Source organism: Pyrus communis, chromosome 2 (assembly GCF_041283825.1).
Source record: "Pyrus communis isolate YQ-2024b chromosome 2, ASM4128382v1, whole genome shotgun sequence".
Lineage (NCBI taxonomy): Eukaryota > Viridiplantae > Streptophyta > Magnoliopsida > Rosales > Rosaceae > Pyrus > Pyrus communis.
Window position 1 is genome coordinate 29,084,881 of NC_142566.1, and position 20,631 is coordinate 29,105,511.

Consider the following 20,631-nt stretch of genomic DNA (forward strand, 5'->3'; position numbering starts at 1 on the left):
AAACCAGAGTCCATCCATACCTAATTGTGAAGGCCACCAATAGCTTTTAATTTTGGGAGTTTTAAAAAAATACTTATGGTATTGTTGATTTTTAACGAAAAATCATATTTTTATCTTTTTCTAATACTATTCACTATACCTTTATTTGTTATTTTTCATTAAAACTAAAGTTTTTTTGAATTTTTTGTTAGTTTTCCTTTTAATTTTTCTTATAACCTTCTATTTTTGTTTTATTTTAGGATAGTATTAAAGATACATTAGCAAAGAAAAATTTAATTGGGTAATACTCTTTAAACGAGAGATTCATCAGTGTCCAGCACTCGTCCAGATACATTAAATGCAATAATACAATTAATTAAAGATTCAAAATTTTTTTTATAACTAATTGTATTATAACACACAGCCATATCCTTTTTTATAGCATTTCTCCACTTTAAAATTTAAACAAAGATAGGACCCCACTCCACTCGATGATTTACTTGATTTCTGGCTAAAAATTAGATAGTGTAAAGCCTGATTAAGCTATCATCAAAGGTAGATTTATAAAAGAAAAGTTTTGGTAATCATTACATTTCCACGGTGATGCAAGAATCATTTCAAATCCATATGAAAAAGAGACATTATTTTAGGGTCAAACGTGAATAAAAATGACTTTTTGTAACGCCAAAAAAATATTGAATATTCAAAAACCAAAAGGCCTCTTAGCCATCCCCTACCAAAAGACGCCGCCGAATAACGTAAAAAGACTAAAATTTTAGTAAGTTTTATAAATTATATGATGTAGTTGTTATGGATTAAATTACTATTTAAGAAGGAGTGTTATCTATATACTTATTTTTACTTCTCACACACACCTTTAATCTGTTTTCGGCAATCAGATTAAATGAATTAAAGAAGTTCAACGACAGAAGGTTAACAATCTTTATTTAAGTGTTGACTAACTTGTATATTTTATATGGAGTAGGATTTTTTCCCCTCTTTTTTTCCCTCTCCTTGCCTCCCTCTTATTTGAACAATTACAGTTAAACCATGTCAACATCTTATATTAATTTTTTATAGAAAGAGAAAAACAAAGTAGAGAATGTGAAAAGTAGGGATAGAAGGGGATAAAAAAGAGAAGAAGAGATAATTATAGTCCATTTTATATTGGACATATCACATTTTAAAATTTTATCCGAAAATTTGATTTACCTTGTATTATTCTGAGCATATGTACTAGCTAGCCTCTAGGCAGCACCCAATGAAATTGTCTCATCGAATGAGGATTCTCTTCGGATTCTCTTTATGAGGATCTTAGAGATCATTTAATCATATCCGTTCATCATATATCGTATGGTCAGTTTTCGTCAGGTACTATTTATATTTAATTTTAAATAAAAAAATTTACAATAATTTATGACCGCACAATATACGATGAATGAATGTGATTGGAGAATCTTCGATTTCTCCTCCCATTTTTTCACCTTTTTCCTTTACTTTTTTTCTATAAATATATTAATATAAGATGTTAAAATAACTTAATCATGCTGCTTCAAATAGAACGGAAGAGATGAAAAAAAGAAAAAGAAAATCCAACTCCTTTAAAAACGTCCCCACGCACTAAAAATCCGTGGGACCCCCTCACCCCCTTTTTTAAGGCTTTTTCTTTCTATTTTTTTCACTAAAAATCCTACTCCTTTAAAAACGTCCCCACACACTAAATTTTTTACAACTTTTTCACCAGTTGTTAGACCTTGTGCTAAAATTCTACTTGCTCTGCAGTACTCTGTACTCTCGATGATTTAAGGGTTAAAATTTCCTATATATAAAAGAAAAAGATAATTTGAAGTATTCTAAAAAAATCCTGAACTTTGAGGTTTGAGCTGTGAAAAGAAGATAAAAGAAAAAACTTTGCATTTTGGCTTTTCATTTTTACATTCAGTCCTCATATTATTGTTTTCTTTTTCCTCCTCCATCACATTTTTTATTTTATTTTTATCTATATAAAAAATTTAAAACAAAAAATTAACGTAACTTAATTTTAATTATTTGAATATATATATATAATAAAATAAAAGAAAAGAGAGATAACCTACACCGTACTCTCATGACTGTGTTTGTTGTTGTGTGCTAATCGTAAGAATCTTTCACACAGTGACACAGGCAAAACAAAACTCCGTATCCCAATAAAAACACAGCATTCTGTCTGTCACAAATTTTAACGCCTCACTCTCTCTCTCTCTCTCCTCTCTCCCGCTCCCACTTCAAGATATCATCTTTACCTTTCTTCTCTAAGTTCACACGCTCAGAATTACTGTGTATCTCTCTCTCTCTCTCTCTCTCTCTATCTATCTTGTCCATAGGTGAAAACTAAAAGGAGTAGAAGGTCACTGTAATGGCCTGAAATCTGCACAACTACCATTCTTTTTTGTTTCTTCTACTCACACCACCACCGCCATCACCACCACCATGTAGACTCTTTTCCTCTCTCTTACTCTTCTCTCTCTAGCTCGCTCTCTCTCTCTCTCTCTCTCTCTCTCTCTCTGTGAACACAAACAAGTGCATTCTTTTCCTACAACAAAGCACAGCACAATGCCAGCCCTTAATCCGCTGATGATCCTCTTGCTCACGACTGTCTACTTCTTCACCACCGCCACTTGTTACCACCACAACCGCCACCTCCTCCACCAGCCCCTTTTCCCCTCTGAGTCCTCCCCTCCAACCCAACCCCCATCCTCCTCTCCCCAATCCCTGCCCACCCCAATTCCCAAACTACCCTTCTCTTCCTCCTCCTCAACCCCTCCCCAAAAACCTTTCTTTCCCTCCGCCTCCCGCTCTCATTCCCCACTGCCCCCTCCCTCCCCAACTTCCCTCACCTCCTTCCCCGCCAACATTTCTTCTATCCTCTTTCCCAGAACCTCCTCCTCCTCCTCCTCCTCCTCCCACCGCCACGTCATCGCCATCGCCGTCTCTGTTTCTATCACTGCCTTCATCATCATCGCCTCCGCCGCCGCATTTCTGTACTACCGTCGAAGCCGGCAGCTTAACCCCACCTTATCCGACGATAAGGCCTCCAGACCCGACAGTCTGCGTCTGTTCCCGCCAAACACCGCCTCCTCCGACGCGGTTCACAAGCATTGTAGTAGTACGCCCAATACCAGCAAAGAGTTCCTCTACCTCGGCACCTTAGTTAGTCCCCGAGGAACTGACGAAGAAAACGCCGCGAACACGAGCAATGCGGGCTTGACGTTCGGGGGGTCGAGCCATTCTGCCTCGCCACCGTATCAGAAACTGGGCTCGCCGGAGCTGCAGCCGCTTCCACCACTTCCCAAGCACAATTTCAGACGGAGCTTCAAGAATTCCCAACTGGGTTCCGACGACGAAGAGGAGTTCTTTTCTCCCAGAGGATCTTCCGCGAGTCCCAAACATGGTGGCGGAAGAATAACAAGCTCCGACAGAGTGTTGAAGGCCGTCGATGGCGTCAACTTCGGAAGCAGAAGCTTCAATTCGAGAACTGCATCATACCCATGTTCGAAATCTGCTTCCCCAGCAAGTTCTGGGTCTCGCACGGTCTCGCCAGCGTTGAATATGAGCCCCATAAGCTTGAAATCGAAGTCCCCGGACTCAGTAATCAATTTCCCAGCTCCATGGCGGCCTCCTCAGATACCGGTATCATCGTCCCCATCATTATCCTCGTCGTCCTCAAGAAAATCTGACCTTTTCGGGCTGAAGAATCACTCTCCGGAGAGAAATAAAAGTTTTGTTCCGATCAGACTTTCTCCTCCGCCTCCTCCGCCGCCACCCCCGAGGTTTTGGGAAGCTCCGGTTGGTCGAACTCCGAACACAGGGCCACCGGTTCTTATCACGCCTTCCCGGCCTGCTGTGGTTCAAACTTCGGGACCCATTTTGGCGGGTGAAAGTTCAGAGAGCAATGAGATGGTGGAAAAGAATGAGGAGACTCCAACAAAACCAAAGCTGAAACCTTTACATTGGGATAAAGTAAGGGCCAGCTCAGACCACGCCATGGTCTGGGATCGCTTGAAATCCAGCTCTTTTCAGTAAGACAAGAACAAATTTCTCGGGCTTTTCTTTTCTGTCAATTTTCGCCGCCAAAGTCGGATCCTTTAGCTTTTTGTTGCACTTGCCTTTTAGTGAATTGTGTTTTTTGTGTGTTGCAGGCTGAATGAGGAGATGATTGAGACATTGTTCGTGGTAAACAATTCGGGTTTGGCATCAAATGACAATGTCCGGCGACAGATTCTGCCTTCTGTGGATCAGGAGAACCGCGTGCTTGATCCGAAGAAGTCTCAGAACATTGCAATTTTGTTGAGGGCGCTTAATGTTACCCTTGATGAAGTCTGTGAGGCGCTTTTGGAAGGTAAGTAATAATACTCGATTCTCGCTTATTGCATTTTGTCTAATTTTAGCATGTTCATTTTGAATTAGTGATGTTGCATTCAACTCATGTTCGGAAATGAAGTTTGATAAAATGTGTTTGCATTTATATGAACTTTTGTAAATTTGGCAAGCAGGTAATTCTGATGGACTTGGGACAGAGCTGCTTGAAAGTCTATTAAAGATGGCTCCGACCAAAGAGGAAGAACGGAAACTAAGAGAGTTCAAAGATGAATCGCCGTTTAAGCTTGGCCCAGCCGAGAAATTTCTGAAGGCGGTGCTCGATATACCTTTCGCGTTTAAGAGGGTGGATGCAATGCTCTACATTGCCAATTTTGATTCAGAAGTTGATTATCTCAAAAGGTCTTTTGAGACTCTGGAGGTAAATCTTATGTTCTCTTTCGCGTTTAAGGGTGCAATAATTTCTATTTTGTTGATTCGTTCTCATCCTCAAATATCCTGTTGGAGCTAGCAAATGAGCATCTATCTGTTTAAATTCAAACCTTCCTGTCCATATTTGATGATGGGTAGAAAGACTTGAGGCCTCATGATTTTGATTCTTTATGCAAGTCAAAAGTTGAACAGTGAAAAGCAGAATTTTGTTGGCTGCCTTTTCTCTGTAGTTTAAATTTTGGTTCATAGGAACTGGTTTTGAAATATGTTCAGCTGATGACGTGTTTGGTGTAACCACCGGACTGCCTTCGTCTGCTGTTGGTCACTTTCCACTTCTAGTTGATCCGTTTTCTATTTTAATTGTAGTCCAACCAATTTTACTATTAGTGCTTGCTAATCCGAGCCTGTTAATTCTGTCTGGTGTTGTACGCCGTTCTGGCTTTAAGAACTTGGTGATGGTTACAACTGTGGGGCGTGAAGCTCTCAAAAGTATGATTGGCCGGTCTGCTAGACTCGGGAATTCTGTGTCTGCTTAACATATTGTAGAAGCCGACTTTATACAGAAAACTAAGGGAGTTCAGTAACATGTACTATCTGATTGCAAAATCAGTTTTCTGTCTAATTTTGTGGTGTGAATTATTGTTTTAATTATAATACTTATGCTTCTCAACTTTGCCTGAATTGTTTTGCATAAATATTACCAGCTATTTCTGACACAACTCCCTTAATACAGGCAGCTTGCGAAGAATTGAGGAACAGCAGAATGTTCCTCAAGCTTCTTGAAGCAGTGCTCAAAACTGGGAACCGCATGAATGTTGGCACTAACCGTGGCGATGCCCATGCCTTCAAGCTAGACACACTTCTCAAGCTTGTAGATGTGAAGGGAACAGATGGGAAAACCACTCTGTTACATTTTGTTGTGCAGGAAATCATCAGAGCTGAAGGTTCGCGTCTCTCTGGCATGAATCAGAATCAAACAACCGAGGATAGTCAACAATCTTCTTTCCGGGATGATGTTGAGTTTAGGAAGCTTGGCCTGCAAGTTGTTTCAGGATTGAGTGGGGAGCTCACCAGTGTAAAGAAGGCTGCTGCTATGGATTCAGATGTTCTTAGCAATGAAGTTGCGAAAATTGCTGGTGGAATTACAAAAATAGCAGAAGTAGTAAAATTAATTGAAGGAAGTGCATCGAAGGAGAGTAGCCAGAAATTCTTCGATTCCATGAGTGGGTTCTTGAACAAGGCTGGGGAAGAGATTGTAAGAATTCAAGCTCAAGAGAAAGTTGCATTCTCTATGGTAAGGGAATTAACAGAATATTTCCATGGGAACTCAGTTAGGGAAGAAGCTCATCCCTTCCGAATTTTCACGGTGGTGAGAGATTTTCTTTCTATTCTAGATCAGGTGTGCAAGGTGGTTGGAAAAGTTAATGAAAGAACTATCGTTGGGTCAGCATGTCAGTTCCCCAGGGTTCCGAATGCAACCCTTCCACCGGTTTTTCCAGGACTCAGTGCAAAGCAGCATGATGGTTACTCGGATGATGAAACCGCGATTTCGACTTAGTGCTTGAGTTTATGTTGTATGGATGGGATGAGCATCTGGCTGGAGCTTTTGATGAATTGGTTACCTTTTTAGGTTCAGCACCCTTCCTTGTACTTATATATAAAATATACACACAAGATTTTGGAATTGTTCCATCTTGTGTAATATATAGGGGGAATTAGATCAGAAGATAATAAGTTGTAGTAGAACAATATTTTGGTCTGATGTATAAATTTTATTAGTTATATTTAAAGCTTCTGGTTCGGTAACTGCAGATGTCTTTTTTTTTATATTCCCAATTCTCTCTTTTTATTTATTTTTAAATACAAAATGTGCAAAAATTATTTTTACAAAAAAGGGACATCACTTGACTAGGATTTTCCACTGACGCTTGCCTTCCCTCCTTGCCAAGTTCACGAGGCAGCAAACTGGGAGTTCTCAGCATCCATACGTTCAATCACCCGCCGTGCTTCCTCTTCTGTAGCAGGAACTACGCTCCGAATCCGGATCCCATCTTTCATGGCTTCAGGAGGGACAGAGAATGTGAAGTAGAATTTGTTTGATACCTGTTCAAACATATAGCAGATATGAAAAGAATTAAATATCTAAGCTTCCCAGATCAAAGCATTTGTAAAGCAGGAAAAAGGATTTCATTTTGTATTTCCTACGGAAAGTAACTGTCTTTCAGTTTCACACAATTGAGATCAGATTATCTGCCTGAAGATCATTTTTGACAGACTTTCAAAACCAACCCACTCGTTTTCTTTAACCTTCTCGTTAATGTAAGCTAATGTGCTCACCTCACTGGACCTAAGCTCTGGCTGTGTAACATGAGCAACGACTTCCACGTTTATCAGAGGTTCATCTGGGTTTTCAAGTTCTGTATAGAGAACACAAGACTTCAAACGGAGAAAATTTCCTACATCGACCTGCATCAGGAAAACAACCATCATTAGTGACCCCCAAACATGTGCCCAACATTTGATGAAAGTTCTGTATTCATTTTTTTATGGGTAATAGGCTCAAAACACAGAGAATTAACAATTTAAGTTGGATATAAAATTTTGATGGGTAATAGGCTCAGTTACTTACAGGTCTAACAAAATCAACATGATCAACTTCCAGAAAGTGTGGTGCTACACCAGCAAATGCATATGTTGTTGAGAAGGCAATTTCAAATGCTCTTCGCATCAAAAATCCTCCAAAGATCCGACCATGGATGTTCCTTTGCTGTGGCTGGCAAATAAAGGAGTTCTGGAGGCAAGTATCCCTTATAAGAATGCTATCTCGGTCTGCCAGTGCTGGCATGTCACAGAAAACTCGACCTTCGGCTAACAAGGCATTGAGTCTGTCTATGTCCTGCTTTTCAGTATCTGTTTTATGTTCTGCTCTTTTCTTTTTCCTCATTTTATTCCTCTTATCTGCTTCTTCCCAGAGCAATTTTTCTTTCTCAGTCTCAGGCAATATCTGGTTAACCGGAGCTGATTTTCCAGACTTAGAATCACGGGCTACAAAAGTGAAGTTTGCTGTAAGAGCAGTGGACTCTGATGGGTATGAGGATCCTGCAAATTAAGTTTCGAATCTATAGTCAGCCCAATGAAAAAAAGATCGAGATAATTAGCAACAAGAAACTAGAAATTTGGTTACGTAAACTTCAGTACCCTGCAACGATTGAGTCACTTCCAGCTGAATTTCCATGGATGACTTCCCAACCCATATGACAGCCCCACCTATATTCAAATCAGTGTCGACAAGGATAGGTTTTTTCAAAACCATCTTGTCAACAGAAGCAGTCACCAGTAGCAGAGGCCTTGTTGTGCCATCTTCATTGCAGCAATGCTGGCCAGCAAGAAGTTCAAAAACTAGGATCATTTTCAAAGAAGTAGCAACCCTCAACATGTTATGGATCCCTACCCAACAGCTAATTCAAGAAACAACCCGTTACGCAGAAGGCTAATTCGAGCTAGCCTCAACGGCCAATACATCTCGAAAGTTCAGGCATTTACAAATCCAATATTTCAGTTAGCGGATCAAGTTGAAACTCGGGTAATAGTTCCGGGACTAATGCTCCAATTTATGCAAGAACAAAAACCAAGTTATCAGCCTTTCGTTTTCCCTACCAATCCGAATTCCAAACCCAACAGAAATCAAACAAATACATACACAACAAAATTGCAGCAAGAATTGAACTACTCTTTTAACTAAAAGACTTAAAATTGATACCTTGAATGCAATGGTTCCAGCAAGAGCATCGAGATCCTCAAGCAACTTCCCCATTCTAATCCCATTCCAGGGGTTCCTGTACTGCTCTCTCAGTTTATAATCAGACGAAAACTTGTACAGAATACTGGTCCGACTCTGCGCCGGAGTCCTGGCCACCAATTCACTCTGCGGAGGCGCGTCACCCGATGCGTCCCCGCACATCTTTGATCTTGCTTCCCACAGAGCATTTGTGACAGGGGAACTGTACATTCCAGGCCATAAACTTATCGGTTTTCGAATAGAAGAGCCTGCATCGATGGGCTGCGAACTGTCGTGGGGCGAAGTCACTGTGGAAACAACCGGGATTGGCTGAGAAGGGTCGGAATTTGCGGTTGAGAAGGGCCTGGTTTGAGTGAATGGCGGGGGAATAGGAACGAAAGGTGGGATCTTGAAGGTGGGTTTTGGCTGCTGTGGTGGATTTGGTATGTGGGTAATGGGTGATTCAGGTGGGTGTGGTGAGGAAGGATGAAGATTTGGAGTGAGAGTGAAGTAGGAGGCGAGTGATTGGAAGGATGAAGATTTGGATTTGGGGGTGAAGAGGAGGTGGGGAAATGGTTTTCTGAGTGGTGTCATGATGGTTCTATCTTCTACGTGTGGAGAGAGAGAAGGAGTACGTCATTCACATTCTGGGTGTACTGGAGAGAAACTCAGGAGCAGCAGCAGCAGCAGCAGCAGGAGGAGGAGGAGGATCTGTTCTGTTTAATGGTTGGTTGGGTTCCAGTTTTGTAGCTGAAGGAGCTATTTTCTGCTCCGATCACTGCGCGAAATGAACGTTATGGTGTTGGCGCTGGCGGCTTAATAAGTCAACGTCTTGGACAAGATCCTTTTCTTCGGGATCCGGATATCATGACCGTTCATTATATATCATACGGTTAAAAGTATAAATAGTCCTTAATGAAAACTGACAATACTATATATGATGAACGGTCACAATCACAAAATCTCTAATAGATCCTTTACCATGTTTATTTACGAGTGATATGGGTTACTTCTGTTCAAGAACAGAGTGTTTTTACCTTTTTTATTTTTAAAACAAAATATTGAAATTTTTAAAAAACTAAACGTTGTTAAAATTTTCATCAAAACATAATCAGAAACACTTTTAATTGTTCCCAAACACTTTTCACCAATAGTGTACAAAATGTGAAATTTAGATGCAAACACAAGATGTGAAAACACTGCGATAATCAACTCATCTAATGTAGAAGCATTGAGGACGATGAATTAAAATATAAAACTTTTTTTTTCTGAACAATAAAATATAAAACTTCAATGCACGCACTTTTACTTCTTGAATATAAATCCCTTGCAAGAAAATATATATTCGAGGTAGGTTCATTTCGTGATTTTATTCTATTACATATATTTTAAATTCATTTAAATAATGAGATTTGTGTCACTTAATATCGTGAATAACACTAATTAACGTAATTACGTCTACATGTGCAACTAATTGGGGTTTGACCAAGGAAAAAATAACGAAAAGTAAAAATAACACATGGTGGATGGAGAATAAGGCCCAATCGCGGAGGTTGGAGGTGGGCTTACAAATACACCCCAAGGTCCAAAAATCCCACCCTAATATATACAAAGCTGTGGCAGCGAGAGCTTCGCGGTTATAGTTAATCTCCGTCTCTCTCTCGCGCTCTCTCAAAAGTTAAAAGCACCGGCAGTGGAACCAACAAAGGTCAGTGCTTTTGATCCGCCGCGTCTTCTTCTTCATATTTCACACCATTTTTGTTTCTTCTTCTTTTAGCCTCAGCTGTTATATCAACTACTCGTTTCGTTGTAGTTCTTTTTCAGTTTACAGATTTAAGGGATTTTCTGAACTTGCCCTTTTTAGGGTTCTTGAATTTGAGCTTTTGCCTGAATAAAGGTTGAATTTGGGATGCGTATGACGATGGAAATGCAAATTAGGATAAACCCAGTAGCAGCATAAATGTGTTAAGGACCTTTTATTTGTGGAGAATTTGTTCATGCCTTGGGTTAAGTCTAGCTCGATTTTTCTTCTTTTTATTTTTTAATTGAAAAAAATGGTTATCCTTTGCTTGTTTGATGAATTTACATGGCTTTGTTTCGAAGACGTATGTTTTATGATCGAAAGGATGATTCTTTAGAACCCTTTTTGGTGTAGAAATGAGTAATTCCAGAAATTAATTTAGATGAGATGCTTGTGTAGACCTGTGGACTTGATGCTCATTACGCTTCTCACGTTAGGTTAAAGAGTTGTAAGTTCAATCACAGCAGAATATGTTGTTGCAGGAAGAGGTTGGAAAGGTATTCCTTAGCAAAAGTGTTTGTATAATTAGGCGTATACTAGGATCCTTTGGAATATATCCTTTTGTCCGATGATCTTTCTAATTTTTCATGGCTGTCTTTAGAGTTAGATTGGTTTAGTTAGCTATTATCAGAGCTACAATAGCAATAGGCATCAGGTGAGTGGATTTCTGCTCTTACATTTCATGCTCTATGGTCTTTGTACTTCGGTTGAAAGCTCTTCACAACTTTTGTTCTTCTCTTTAGTTTTCTTCATAGATAGTGTCCGTGTTAGTGTAATTAGTGTTAATCATCTGATAGCAACAAGCTAAAATTTTTTGTTTGGATTGGATTGTGTAAGAGGGCGAAGTCTGTATTTAGTGTGTTTTGCACTGCGATGATTGGTTGATGTATCTCTGTTTGTTTCAGTAGCTCTGCTTTTGCAATTCTTTATGATAGGTATTCTTTATGATAGGTACTAGTAATTCATCATGATGGAGATTTCTTGTCTATCTGTGTTGTCTCCTTTAGTGCTTTAATTTGGTTATGATTTGAATTATCACAGGAGGTACAAGAAGTTAAGATTTAGGATAGAGAAAATGAGTGGAGGTGGAGAGAAAGGGACAGGAACCACAAAAACTCCGGCAGATTTCCTCAAGTCAATTCGTGGGCGACCGGTTGTTGTAAAACTGAATTCTGGTGTTGACTATCGAGGTATGTTTCTTTAATTTGATTTTGTGCTTGCCTTTTCATGCCAGTTTGGTTGTATTCAAATCGGGGCCCAACATATTATTGTTAAAGATTGCAAAGTTATTTTGTGTAGCAAAGATTCAAGCTGCACTGCTGCAGGGATCAGTTTATTTTGATGGCTCAATTTTCTTATGCAGGTATTCTTGCGTGTCTTGATGGGTATATGAATATAGCAATGGAACAAACCGAAGAATATGTCAATGGACAGTTAAAAAATAAGTATGGCGATGCTTTTATTCGTGGAAATAATGGTAATTATCTAAGCATTGTCTTGTTATGTTTCTCTTTAGTGTTGCCTCCATGAGAAATAATTGGATTTGTTTTGTTTGCGTTTATGCAGTTCTGTACATTAGCACGACGAAGAGGAATGTGGCTGATGGGGCTTAGTTGTTTTATGGAGCCATGTAGATCATCTGCTGTCATGCTTTATGCAATTATGTTGTAATGTAAGCTTACATGGGATCATGAGAAGGAAATAGGACTAGTCGACTCGGTACATTTTTCAGTATCTATTTTGGAATGAATGAAAGATATGATCTGTTGACTGATGATTAATTGTTGTTCAGATTTAAGTCTCGCTTCTCAGGATGATGATTCTTTAAGTCTTGTTTAACGAAGATAACATCTGTCGAGCGTTTCTTCACAGAATTTCGTTGTGTGAATTTGTCGTGTGTTCTTGTGAATTTGTCGTGAGAGCTTAAAAAATAAGTTGCGCTTTGCTAGTTTATGCATGAAGTTGCAAGACTTTCGTATCAAAATGGATGGTCAGCATCCAATTGAAATATCTTGGCGTACAAGAACCGATGTGAGACGCTATTAGTCTTCGAATGCCTATTACATTTATTCGACCCCGAAGGAGAAATAAGATTCCTACTACATTTCCCTTGGTTTACATTCTTGATACATTTTGCTTTTGAACACACAAGAGGTCATGATAAACGCGAGCGGCGACCTGAGATAGGTTCCAGAGTATCCTTTGCTGCTACCACTTTACTCACCAACAGCTTCCATTTAGCCTCGTCTTTCTTGGCCTGCTGCTGCATTTTTTCCTTCAAATGCCTGAAACCACAAGAGCAGTAGTTAAGATGCCTGTGACCGTCAAACCCGAGTTGTATTATTCACTAAAATGGAAAATATATAAAATGTAACTCCGGCAGTAACGGTATTGATCCGAGGTTATGCTACAATACAACATAAAACCTCTCAAAGGGTAAGTACTGACCAAATGCCAACCAAATATGAACTGAAATTGGAGTTTCTTACCCTGAGAATGTAGGGCAAAGAAGTGCATGTGGAGTTCTCATGCTTACCTACACAAAGGGACCTTGCACAATTCGGGCTCATTGCAAATACGAGAATGCAGTTCAAGAAGCTGCCACATGCGTTTGCAGTGAGCACATCCACCAGGAACCCCGGTTTTACAGCCGGAGAAATGACGAACTAAGGTCTCAAGCCCCTTGCAAGCAGGAAAACCACAGGCAACTTGGCTTCCTTTAAACACCTTGTCACGGGGACCTATAGTTCTACATCCATCCCTACATATGTGGAGAAGGGCTTCCATTGCCTCATACAGTTGCAAGTACACTTTTTTCTCTTCCTTTTTCTTCAACCTCTCTTCTTTCCTCTGGCACAAAAAATTGAATCCAAGATCTAAAAATTAAATGAGAGACCAAATGAATATATCATCTCAAAACCAAACATACATGTATTATTTTGTTTCTTCCCCCTACAAATACAGAGTAAGGTAAGATATTTGAAAAAGGAAAGAAAAACTAGCTTACAGAATCTGCTTCAACAACGGACTCTAGCAGTTCTTGTTCAAGTGCAGGACTAACTCGCTTCATTACTTTCCAGCCTTCGGTTGATGATATGGCTTTAAAGTCCTTCACAACCATGCGTACACAAATCAAGGATAGCCGCGGTGCATCACACTTCCTTGCCAATTGAAGCACATCGACCACATTTTCTTTGGTAATCCATCCCTGCTCAAGAAGGTATATACAAACTCTTTTCAATGATGGAACTGAGTAAGAGTGTGACAAAACCAACAAATGGAGAACAAATTTCTTCATCTCTTCCTTTTCATAGCTGCATAGGACACAAAAGAAAATATTTTAAGAAATTTAGCGGGATCAAGAAATTCAGATATAAAAGGAGGAGCGTACTGAACTACATAATTCAAAAATACCAGGATGAGTAAAGAAAACGGATGAATGCGTAGACAGCTTCATAAGGTACCCCAGGAATCTTAATGTATCTCATTCCATTTCTTACTTTTGATTGCTGCAGGAATTTACCTAGCACCGGTGACGCAATCGTCTGCACATTCAATAAAAAAGGAAACTTTTTAGCCATATCCTTACCTAGAAATTTCATTCAGGATTTGCAAAGGGATGAAATTATTGGGTTAATTCAATTAACTTACCAGAACACTAGAATGAACTGGAATACACGATCCATCCTCGGTGCAAATATAGACATCAGCACCATATGCTTCTTTAAAAAGCTTGTCCCATGTATCAATTGTTTCATTTGGGACATAGCAACTCTGTGAAAGCCTGTTGAAAAGTTTATTTTGTGTATATGCTTTACTAGGGACAGGAGGTGGTTTCGGGATATTATGGCTATAGGACGTAGAAGACGTTGGGTCTTCCAGAACAGGTAAAATGTCATCTGGGTTCGCTTCGTCTATATGTATATTGAAAGATCCAGAAAAGGAATCGTGAGTTGAGGATGGCCAGGGTGAGTCGGGAGTAGATGAAGCCATCGGGCTGTTGCGGTTTACCTAAAAGAACTATAAGCAAAAAAAGTATGATAGAAGATCTGCACAAAAGAATAAAACGAGCTTAAGAAACGCTCTAAATGATTTTTGAATGTTCTAACACAAATTTTAAATGCACTAATTACATTAAGATGAAACACCGCATGGAATATTTCTCCTACAATGATTATGTAACAAAAGATTTCGGAAATATATCTATTTATAGGTATGGCTTGAATGGTATCTCATGGTTGGATCATATCATGAAAATCCACTTAACAAGTAACGTCAACAACTACTAATGAAAGAATGGAAAGACTTCGATGCCCCATATAGGAAAAGAATAAACTGAATAAGCCATCTTGACTTATATGCCAATCACAAAATTGCTTCTGAAATGGAGGGACACATCTTCTTAGCGGTAATTCCAGTTTTGGAAACAAATCTTTCCTGCATGCCTAACTTTGAGATTAGAAATTTCTTATGTGTCAATCTCAACCGGCGATGCAGGAATCTATATGTTCCCAAAACCAGAATTACCGCTAAAACAAATAAGATGTTGGTTGAAAAAACTTTGCATATACCTTACATGCTCCAGTTTACAGGAAACAAGGCATCAACGAATCTATACACAAATGTAAAAGTTTATAACTTCAACCGTCCCGGAGTGGATATATTTCTTACTTTAAGTATGGAAACACCAATAATTCAAAAGTAAAAGTCTCCCTGAACAGAACATATCTTAGTTAGTAAGCAAAACTAAAATAACACATCTGATACAAAATCTAATCTTGGTCGTGTAACGGCAACGGTGATTAAATTATTACGCACCAAGACACAAGAGCTTGAGGAAAGTGCCGAAAGGCAGATCCCACATGCACCAACTGAGCCTAATCAAATCTTACTTCTCCACAATTTAAAACGATCACATTTATTTATTTTTGCAAAAGCTAACTAAAAGGGGGCGACCCAACTAACAAGGTTCCCTAATTTGCGAGTGCACTCGCGGGGATGATAGTCTATAGTATGCAGTCTTATCTTACTTTGCAAAGAGATTGTTCCCCAACTCGAACCAGTGTCCTTGGGTCACAAAAAGCAACTTTTCCGTTGCAAAAGCTAACTGATAGACTAAAATTATGGTACAATTTTTATTACTTTATTGTAAATAATAGAGCTATTACATATGCTTAGTACTATAAAAATTCACAGGAAAAAACAAACGGAGAAGAAAAATGGATTGAAAGAACAAACTTTGCCAGCTAATTAACTATTCAAGGCTAATTAACTGGATTGTATTAGTCCTAATGCCCTGTTTGGATATCGAGAAAATTCAAGAAAATCTGAATCATACCTTGTATAAAAAAGCAAATCTTCTCAGAAAAATTCGAGACTTGCGCCGATCTTCCCCGCAGTCTTATCACTCATGCTAGATACACACTCAAATGCCAAACGAAGCTGAAACCAACAAAATAATCAAAATTTCTAATAAATGATCACAGAAAAAGGAATTGAAAGCAAAAATCTACAGAATAAAGCGAAACTGTAAAAATTATATCCAAAATCTACAAAAAGTCACTAAAATCTACAGAAAAAAAGTAGGAAATAAAGAAATCACCTGAGAGGAAGAAGAGAGGTTGGATGATTGGAGGATGTGAGAAATGAGAGTAAAGTTTTGGGAGGCGGAAAGAGAAGGAGCGCACGGGATTGCAGAGGAAGAAGAAGAAATGAGTCGGTGACAGAGAGCGACGGACGTGTGTCTGTCTTCTAAAATACGAGGGAAATCGTTCCTTGCATAAACCAAAAACCATACCCGTCCGTTATTTATTACTCACCTTTTCCTCTCTACTTTTTCTAAATATTTTTTTATTATTTAACCCATGTTTATTTCTCAAGAGAAATACAAACCAGCTAGATTACAACAATTCTTGAATATAGTCACCTTACATATACATACATACATATATATATATATATATATTTATATATAGGCTCTTTAAGAGGAGGATCTTCAATTTTTTTTTAAATAGGGATTAGTCGTGGGACCCACTTCATATCAAACTTCAACGATTTGAATTAACCGTTTATTTTGTAAGTCTCGATTCTTAGATTATTCTTACAAAAATTCAATTCAATCCGAAATCATTTGCCTATTTAATTATCACGATGAAATTTCAATGTTTCTTAGATAACAAAATGTTCATCAATTTCTTTGAACTCAATTAGATGCCTCAAACATTTCTGGTTTGGTTAATATTTTGCAAGCATGATCTATAACATACAACTTACAAAATAGACGGTTCGGATCGTTAAAGTTCAATGTGGTATAATTTCCATTTTTATAAAAAAAAAAAAAAATGAGAGTCCCTCCCCTTAAAGTGAACATTGACAAAAACAAAAATAGTGCCAGACTATGTAGTTAAACTTGGGACCTGATTCACATAGATAATTTGGTAACTACTGGCAAACGACAATCAATACAATGCAAAGAATAATATATAAAAATCATGAAAGATAAGATTTACCGAAATGTTCATCATAAAGAAGAATTCTCGCTTACCATGTGCTACATATTTATTAAGAATTGTAAATTACAGATAGGATTATTGGGTATTTGAGTGTTGGATTATTAGGATCGTTTCAAAGTCAGCCAATATTCCATTTGAGTTGGACTGAATTGTATCCAAGTAAAGCTATTAAACTGAATAGATAGTAAAGGTAAGATATTTTCATTTATGATAAAATAGCACACCTAATTGACTAGTAAATAGTTAAGTTAAAAACAAAATTATTAGTAGTAGATCTATTAATAGTGTAACACTCAATTTCCTCTCTAAAATCTAGAAATGCCAAGTGTCTTTGTTAGATATTTTAGCGAAGGGAACCCCACAATCCTTTTCCCAATTGCCAAATTGCAGGAGAGTTCATAGCCATTATGATATTATCTACACTAAGGAGATGAAGGAGTAGACTAAACTTCACAATGAACTAACAACAATATGATTCAAATTCGTTTTTTGTAAGAATCGAACTTAAGACTTCTCATTTATAAGTAAATAATAATATCATTAGACTGTAATACTAAGTGAAAACATAAATCATGCGTTTTGATAAGAGAAGATATGGGACATTGTTGGGATGGATCTGATGGGCTGTGGTGGTATTCTTCCCTTGCCCATACGATCATTTCATGGTGGAAATAGAAAAGCAATAAGAGAGTGACACGTGGATGAGTTGAGAGAGAGAAGTGTTGGACGGCTACGACCTACTAGGGGGGAGAGAGAGAGAGAGAGAGAGAGAGAGAGAGAGAGAAAAGGCCAAGGAAAGGGACGGTGATCAATTGGTCGGAAAGGGGAAAAGGTAGAATGCCGCATGGGAATGGAAAAAGACGGGTGGATTGGTGGCTCCACTTGGTCGTAAGAGATTGCCATCTCCACCAAGAGATAAAACTTATATGACAGCACATATATTGTCACAATGAAGTTTGAAAGAAAATTAATCCATATTTTTGTATCATTGGGACGAGAGGTCGTTTTTTTGTGACAAATAAGTTTTTTTTTCTTAAATAAAAGAGATGCCCTTAAAACTAATATATTATATATTATCTCCATGAGATCATCGATTATATATGTCATCATCATATATTCAAATAGTACACAAATTGTCCATTAAATGGTTATCAACCAGTGTTACTAGTTGCAAAATAGAATCTCTCCTTCAAACTCAACCCATATTATTATATATTCACAAAATGGAGTTTTCTTGGGAATTGGATCATCTCCAAGGAAAATCATCGGGATTCTCCTGACCAACTAACACGGATCGTTAGATTTTGATCCAACGGCTACAAACAGGGGGATCCCTATAAAAGTTATAATAATTGTAACCGTTGGATCAAAATCTAACGACCGTGTTATTGGGTCAGGAGGATCCCGAGGGTTTACCTCGGAGAGGATCCAATTCCATATTCTTGTACCAAAAATAGTAGTATACTAGTCTTTCAACTCAAAGCCTGAAAAGTATGGTCATACATGAAACAGGCCACTCAAGCTTGGCCTCCTCAGTAAAATTTTATGGGTTAAATTAATAGATCATTCAAACCCAACTAAATAAATTTATAGATCACTCTCCAAACCAGCCCATTAAATTGACGACTCATCTGTTAACACCCGTTCACATAAATTTACTGTTTCGCATTAGCAAACGCAAAAACATGAAAAGATGGAGGAAAAAAAAGGGGTAAATTACACAGAACTACCTTAACTATTGGATCATTAACAGTTTCATACCTCGTTTTTAAAAAGTTTCAATGTCATATCGTATCTTCGAATTTGTTGCAATGTCATACCTTCCGCCAGTTGTCTGTCAATTCTTCTGTTAAATGTTGACATGGCTTGTGACGTGGCACACTTTCTATTAAAAACACTAATAAAATATTATTAAAAACTAAAAAAAAAAAATCATTTAATATTTTTTTAAATATTAAAATAAAAATTAATTAAAGAAAAGTTATTAAAAGAAAAGAAAAAACCACCCCATTTTCGTCTCCCCCCCCCCCCCAAAAAAAACCCCTACAATCTAGAAAGAAAGAAGAAGAAGAGGAAAAAAAAAAAAAAACATTTTCATCTTCGTCGACCCCTCATTCCCTGCAACCCACCCCTTTCTTCCCCCTTCCCTCCTCCTCCGCACCCACCTTCTTCCCTCCTCTACACACCTCACTCCTTAAATCCACACCCATTCCCCTTATTTTCTCCGCGCCCAATTTCTCAACCCACAGAATCGGCAGAAGACAGGATCTGGGTTGCAGAGAAAGGGGGGTCTGGGAAGATGAAGATGCTTCTTTCTTTTTTTTTTTTTTTTTTTTTTTTTTTTTGTTATGGGTTGCAGGTAGTGGGTGCGAGGGTGGGTGCGGAGGAGGAGGGAAGAGGAAGACGGGAGGAGGAAGAAAGGGGTGGGTTGCAGGGAAGGGGGGGTCGAGGAAGATGAATATGGGTTTTGTTTTTTCTTTTTTCCTTCTTCTTCTTCTTTCTTTCTAGGTTGCAAGGGATTTGGGGTGGGGTGTTGGGGGGGGGGGAGACGAACATGGGGTGGTTTTATTTGTTTATTTATTTAAATAACTTTTCTTTAATTAATTATTATTTTAATATTTAAGAAATATTAAATGATTTTTCTTTTTAGTTTTTAATAATTTTTTTTAGTTTTTTTAATAGAAAGTGTATCACGTCACAAGCCACATCAGCATTTAACAAAGGAATTGACAGATAACTGACAAAATGTATGACATTGCAACAAATTCGAAGATACAGAATGACATTGAAACTTTTTAAAGACGAGGTATGAAACTGTTAATAACCCAATAGTTGAGGTAGTTCTGTGTAATTTACCCAAAAAAAAAATGAGAGGGAAAAGCATCGGGTTAAAATTAGATTACTCTCTTTCTCTGATCATCCCCATCCCAGTTTTCGTGGAAACTAAAATTATTGGTATTTCACTGATTTTCCAATCCCACTTGCGAGAACTGATAAGGCGATTTTATACCATATATTATTTCCTATTCTTGGTATATTTTGGTTATTATTTTGGTGAGATTTTGATGTTTTGCTATGACACACCCCGACCGAGATCAGGGCATGCTGGCCGTCACGTGGAAGTGACGTAACCATGTGCACAGTGTGGAAGCTAATAAAATAATAATATAAATAGTACGAATAAATAAAAACTAGTCTTACATCAAGTAATAACAATAAGTGCAAGCGTAAGTGTGACGCTAAGTTCAGAGCATAAAGCCTAAAGCAGTACAGGAGAAAACAACGCAACAAAAGTACACCCGAAGGTGGTCCTACACTGGTGATCGTCTGTCAGATATGCCGAGAAAATCCTCAGGGAAACCACCAAACGTGCTAGCCAACTAGAACCTGGAGGGGCGCAAAACAAAAGCATGAGTGGGCAAAAACAAAGTTTTTCGAAAACCATTTAATAAATAAGTTCTAACCCCTCGCCGTAAAACTTGTATACTTCCCGGAAAATAGAATATATATATATATATATATATATATATATTCCCGGAAAATAGAATATATATATATATATATATATATATATATATATCATGCTCAAGAATATGCTATGCCAAAACCTCAAAATAAAATGCAAGTGCTCATGTAAAATCATATCAAGGTCATATAATCTGTCAGCCGGAGTCACCTAACGTGACCTGTACGGCTGAATCTAGAGCTCAAATCTCAATCTCACTAACTAGACCTGCACACGAGTTGGAACCACCTAAAGTGGTTTGTACGAC

General features: G+C 38.2%; 4 protein-coding genes across 8 annotated transcripts; 2 read left to right on the forward strand and 2 right to left on the reverse strand.

Annotated features, from left to right (window-relative positions):
* Positions 1–2,175: 2,175 nt before the first annotated feature.
* LOC137747322 (formin-like protein 1) lies at positions 2,176–6,573 on the forward strand. Its single transcript, XM_068487415.2, has 4 exons — positions 2,176–4,037; positions 4,158–4,357; positions 4,512–4,756; positions 5,501–6,573. Exons 1-4 carry the CDS (start codon positions 2,572–2,574, stop codon positions 6,323–6,325), a joined length of 2,736 nt encoding a protein of 911 aa, XP_068343516.2. The 5' UTR covers positions 2,176–2,571; the 3' UTR covers positions 6,326–6,573.
* An 11-nt stretch (positions 6,574–6,584) lies between these two features.
* Positions 6,585–9,346, reverse strand: LOC137747323 (acyl-coenzyme A thioesterase 2, chloroplastic). The gene is made up of 5 exons (XM_068487416.2): positions 8,528–9,346; positions 7,966–8,143; positions 7,397–7,866; positions 7,105–7,233; positions 6,585–6,870 (listed from the first exon to the last, which is right to left on the reverse strand). Exons 1-5 carry the CDS (start codon positions 9,137–9,139, stop codon positions 6,718–6,720), a joined length of 1,542 nt encoding a protein of 513 aa, XP_068343517.2. The 5' UTR covers positions 9,140–9,346; the 3' UTR covers positions 6,585–6,717.
* Positions 9,347–10,105: 759 nt separating this feature from the next.
* On the forward strand, positions 10,106–12,123 carry LOC137748748 (sm-like protein LSM36B). Of its 2 annotated transcripts, XM_088690146.1 has the most exons (5): positions 10,183–10,253; positions 10,370–10,442; positions 11,388–11,536; positions 11,710–11,823; positions 11,913–12,123. In XM_088690146.1, the coding sequence occupies exons 3-5, from the start codon at positions 11,422–11,424 to the stop codon at positions 11,957–11,959; spliced, it is 276 nt and encodes a 91-aa protein (XP_088546272.1). In that variant the 5' UTR covers positions 10,183–10,253; positions 10,370–10,442; positions 11,388–11,421; the 3' UTR covers positions 11,960–12,123. The 2 variants fall into 2 exon arrangements, with proteins under 2 accessions (XP_068345030.1, XP_088546272.1); XM_068488929.2 differs by lacking the exon at positions 10,370–10,442 and having other exon boundaries at positions 10,106–10,253.
* Positions 12,124–12,295: 172 nt separating this feature from the next.
* LOC137748747 (BTB/POZ and TAZ domain-containing protein 3) lies at positions 12,296–16,153 on the reverse strand. Of its 4 annotated transcripts, XM_088690143.1 has the most exons (8): positions 15,949–16,150; positions 15,685–15,788; positions 14,918–15,461; positions 13,998–14,395; positions 13,761–13,891; positions 13,354–13,660; positions 12,883–13,196; positions 12,296–12,631 (listed from the first exon to the last, which is right to left on the reverse strand). In XM_088690143.1, exons 4-8 carry the CDS (start codon positions 14,337–14,339, stop codon positions 12,502–12,504), a joined length of 1,224 nt encoding a protein of 407 aa, XP_088546269.1. In that variant the 5' UTR covers positions 14,340–14,395; positions 14,918–15,461; positions 15,685–15,788; positions 15,949–16,150; the 3' UTR covers positions 12,296–12,501. The 4 variants fall into 4 exon arrangements, with proteins under 4 accessions (XP_088546269.1, XP_088546270.1, XP_068345027.2 ...); XM_088690144.1 differs by lacking the exon at positions 14,918–15,461 and having other exon boundaries at positions 13,998–14,366; XM_068488926.2 differs by lacking the exon at positions 14,918–15,461.
* Between the last annotated feature and the right edge of the window lie 4,478 nt (positions 16,154–20,631).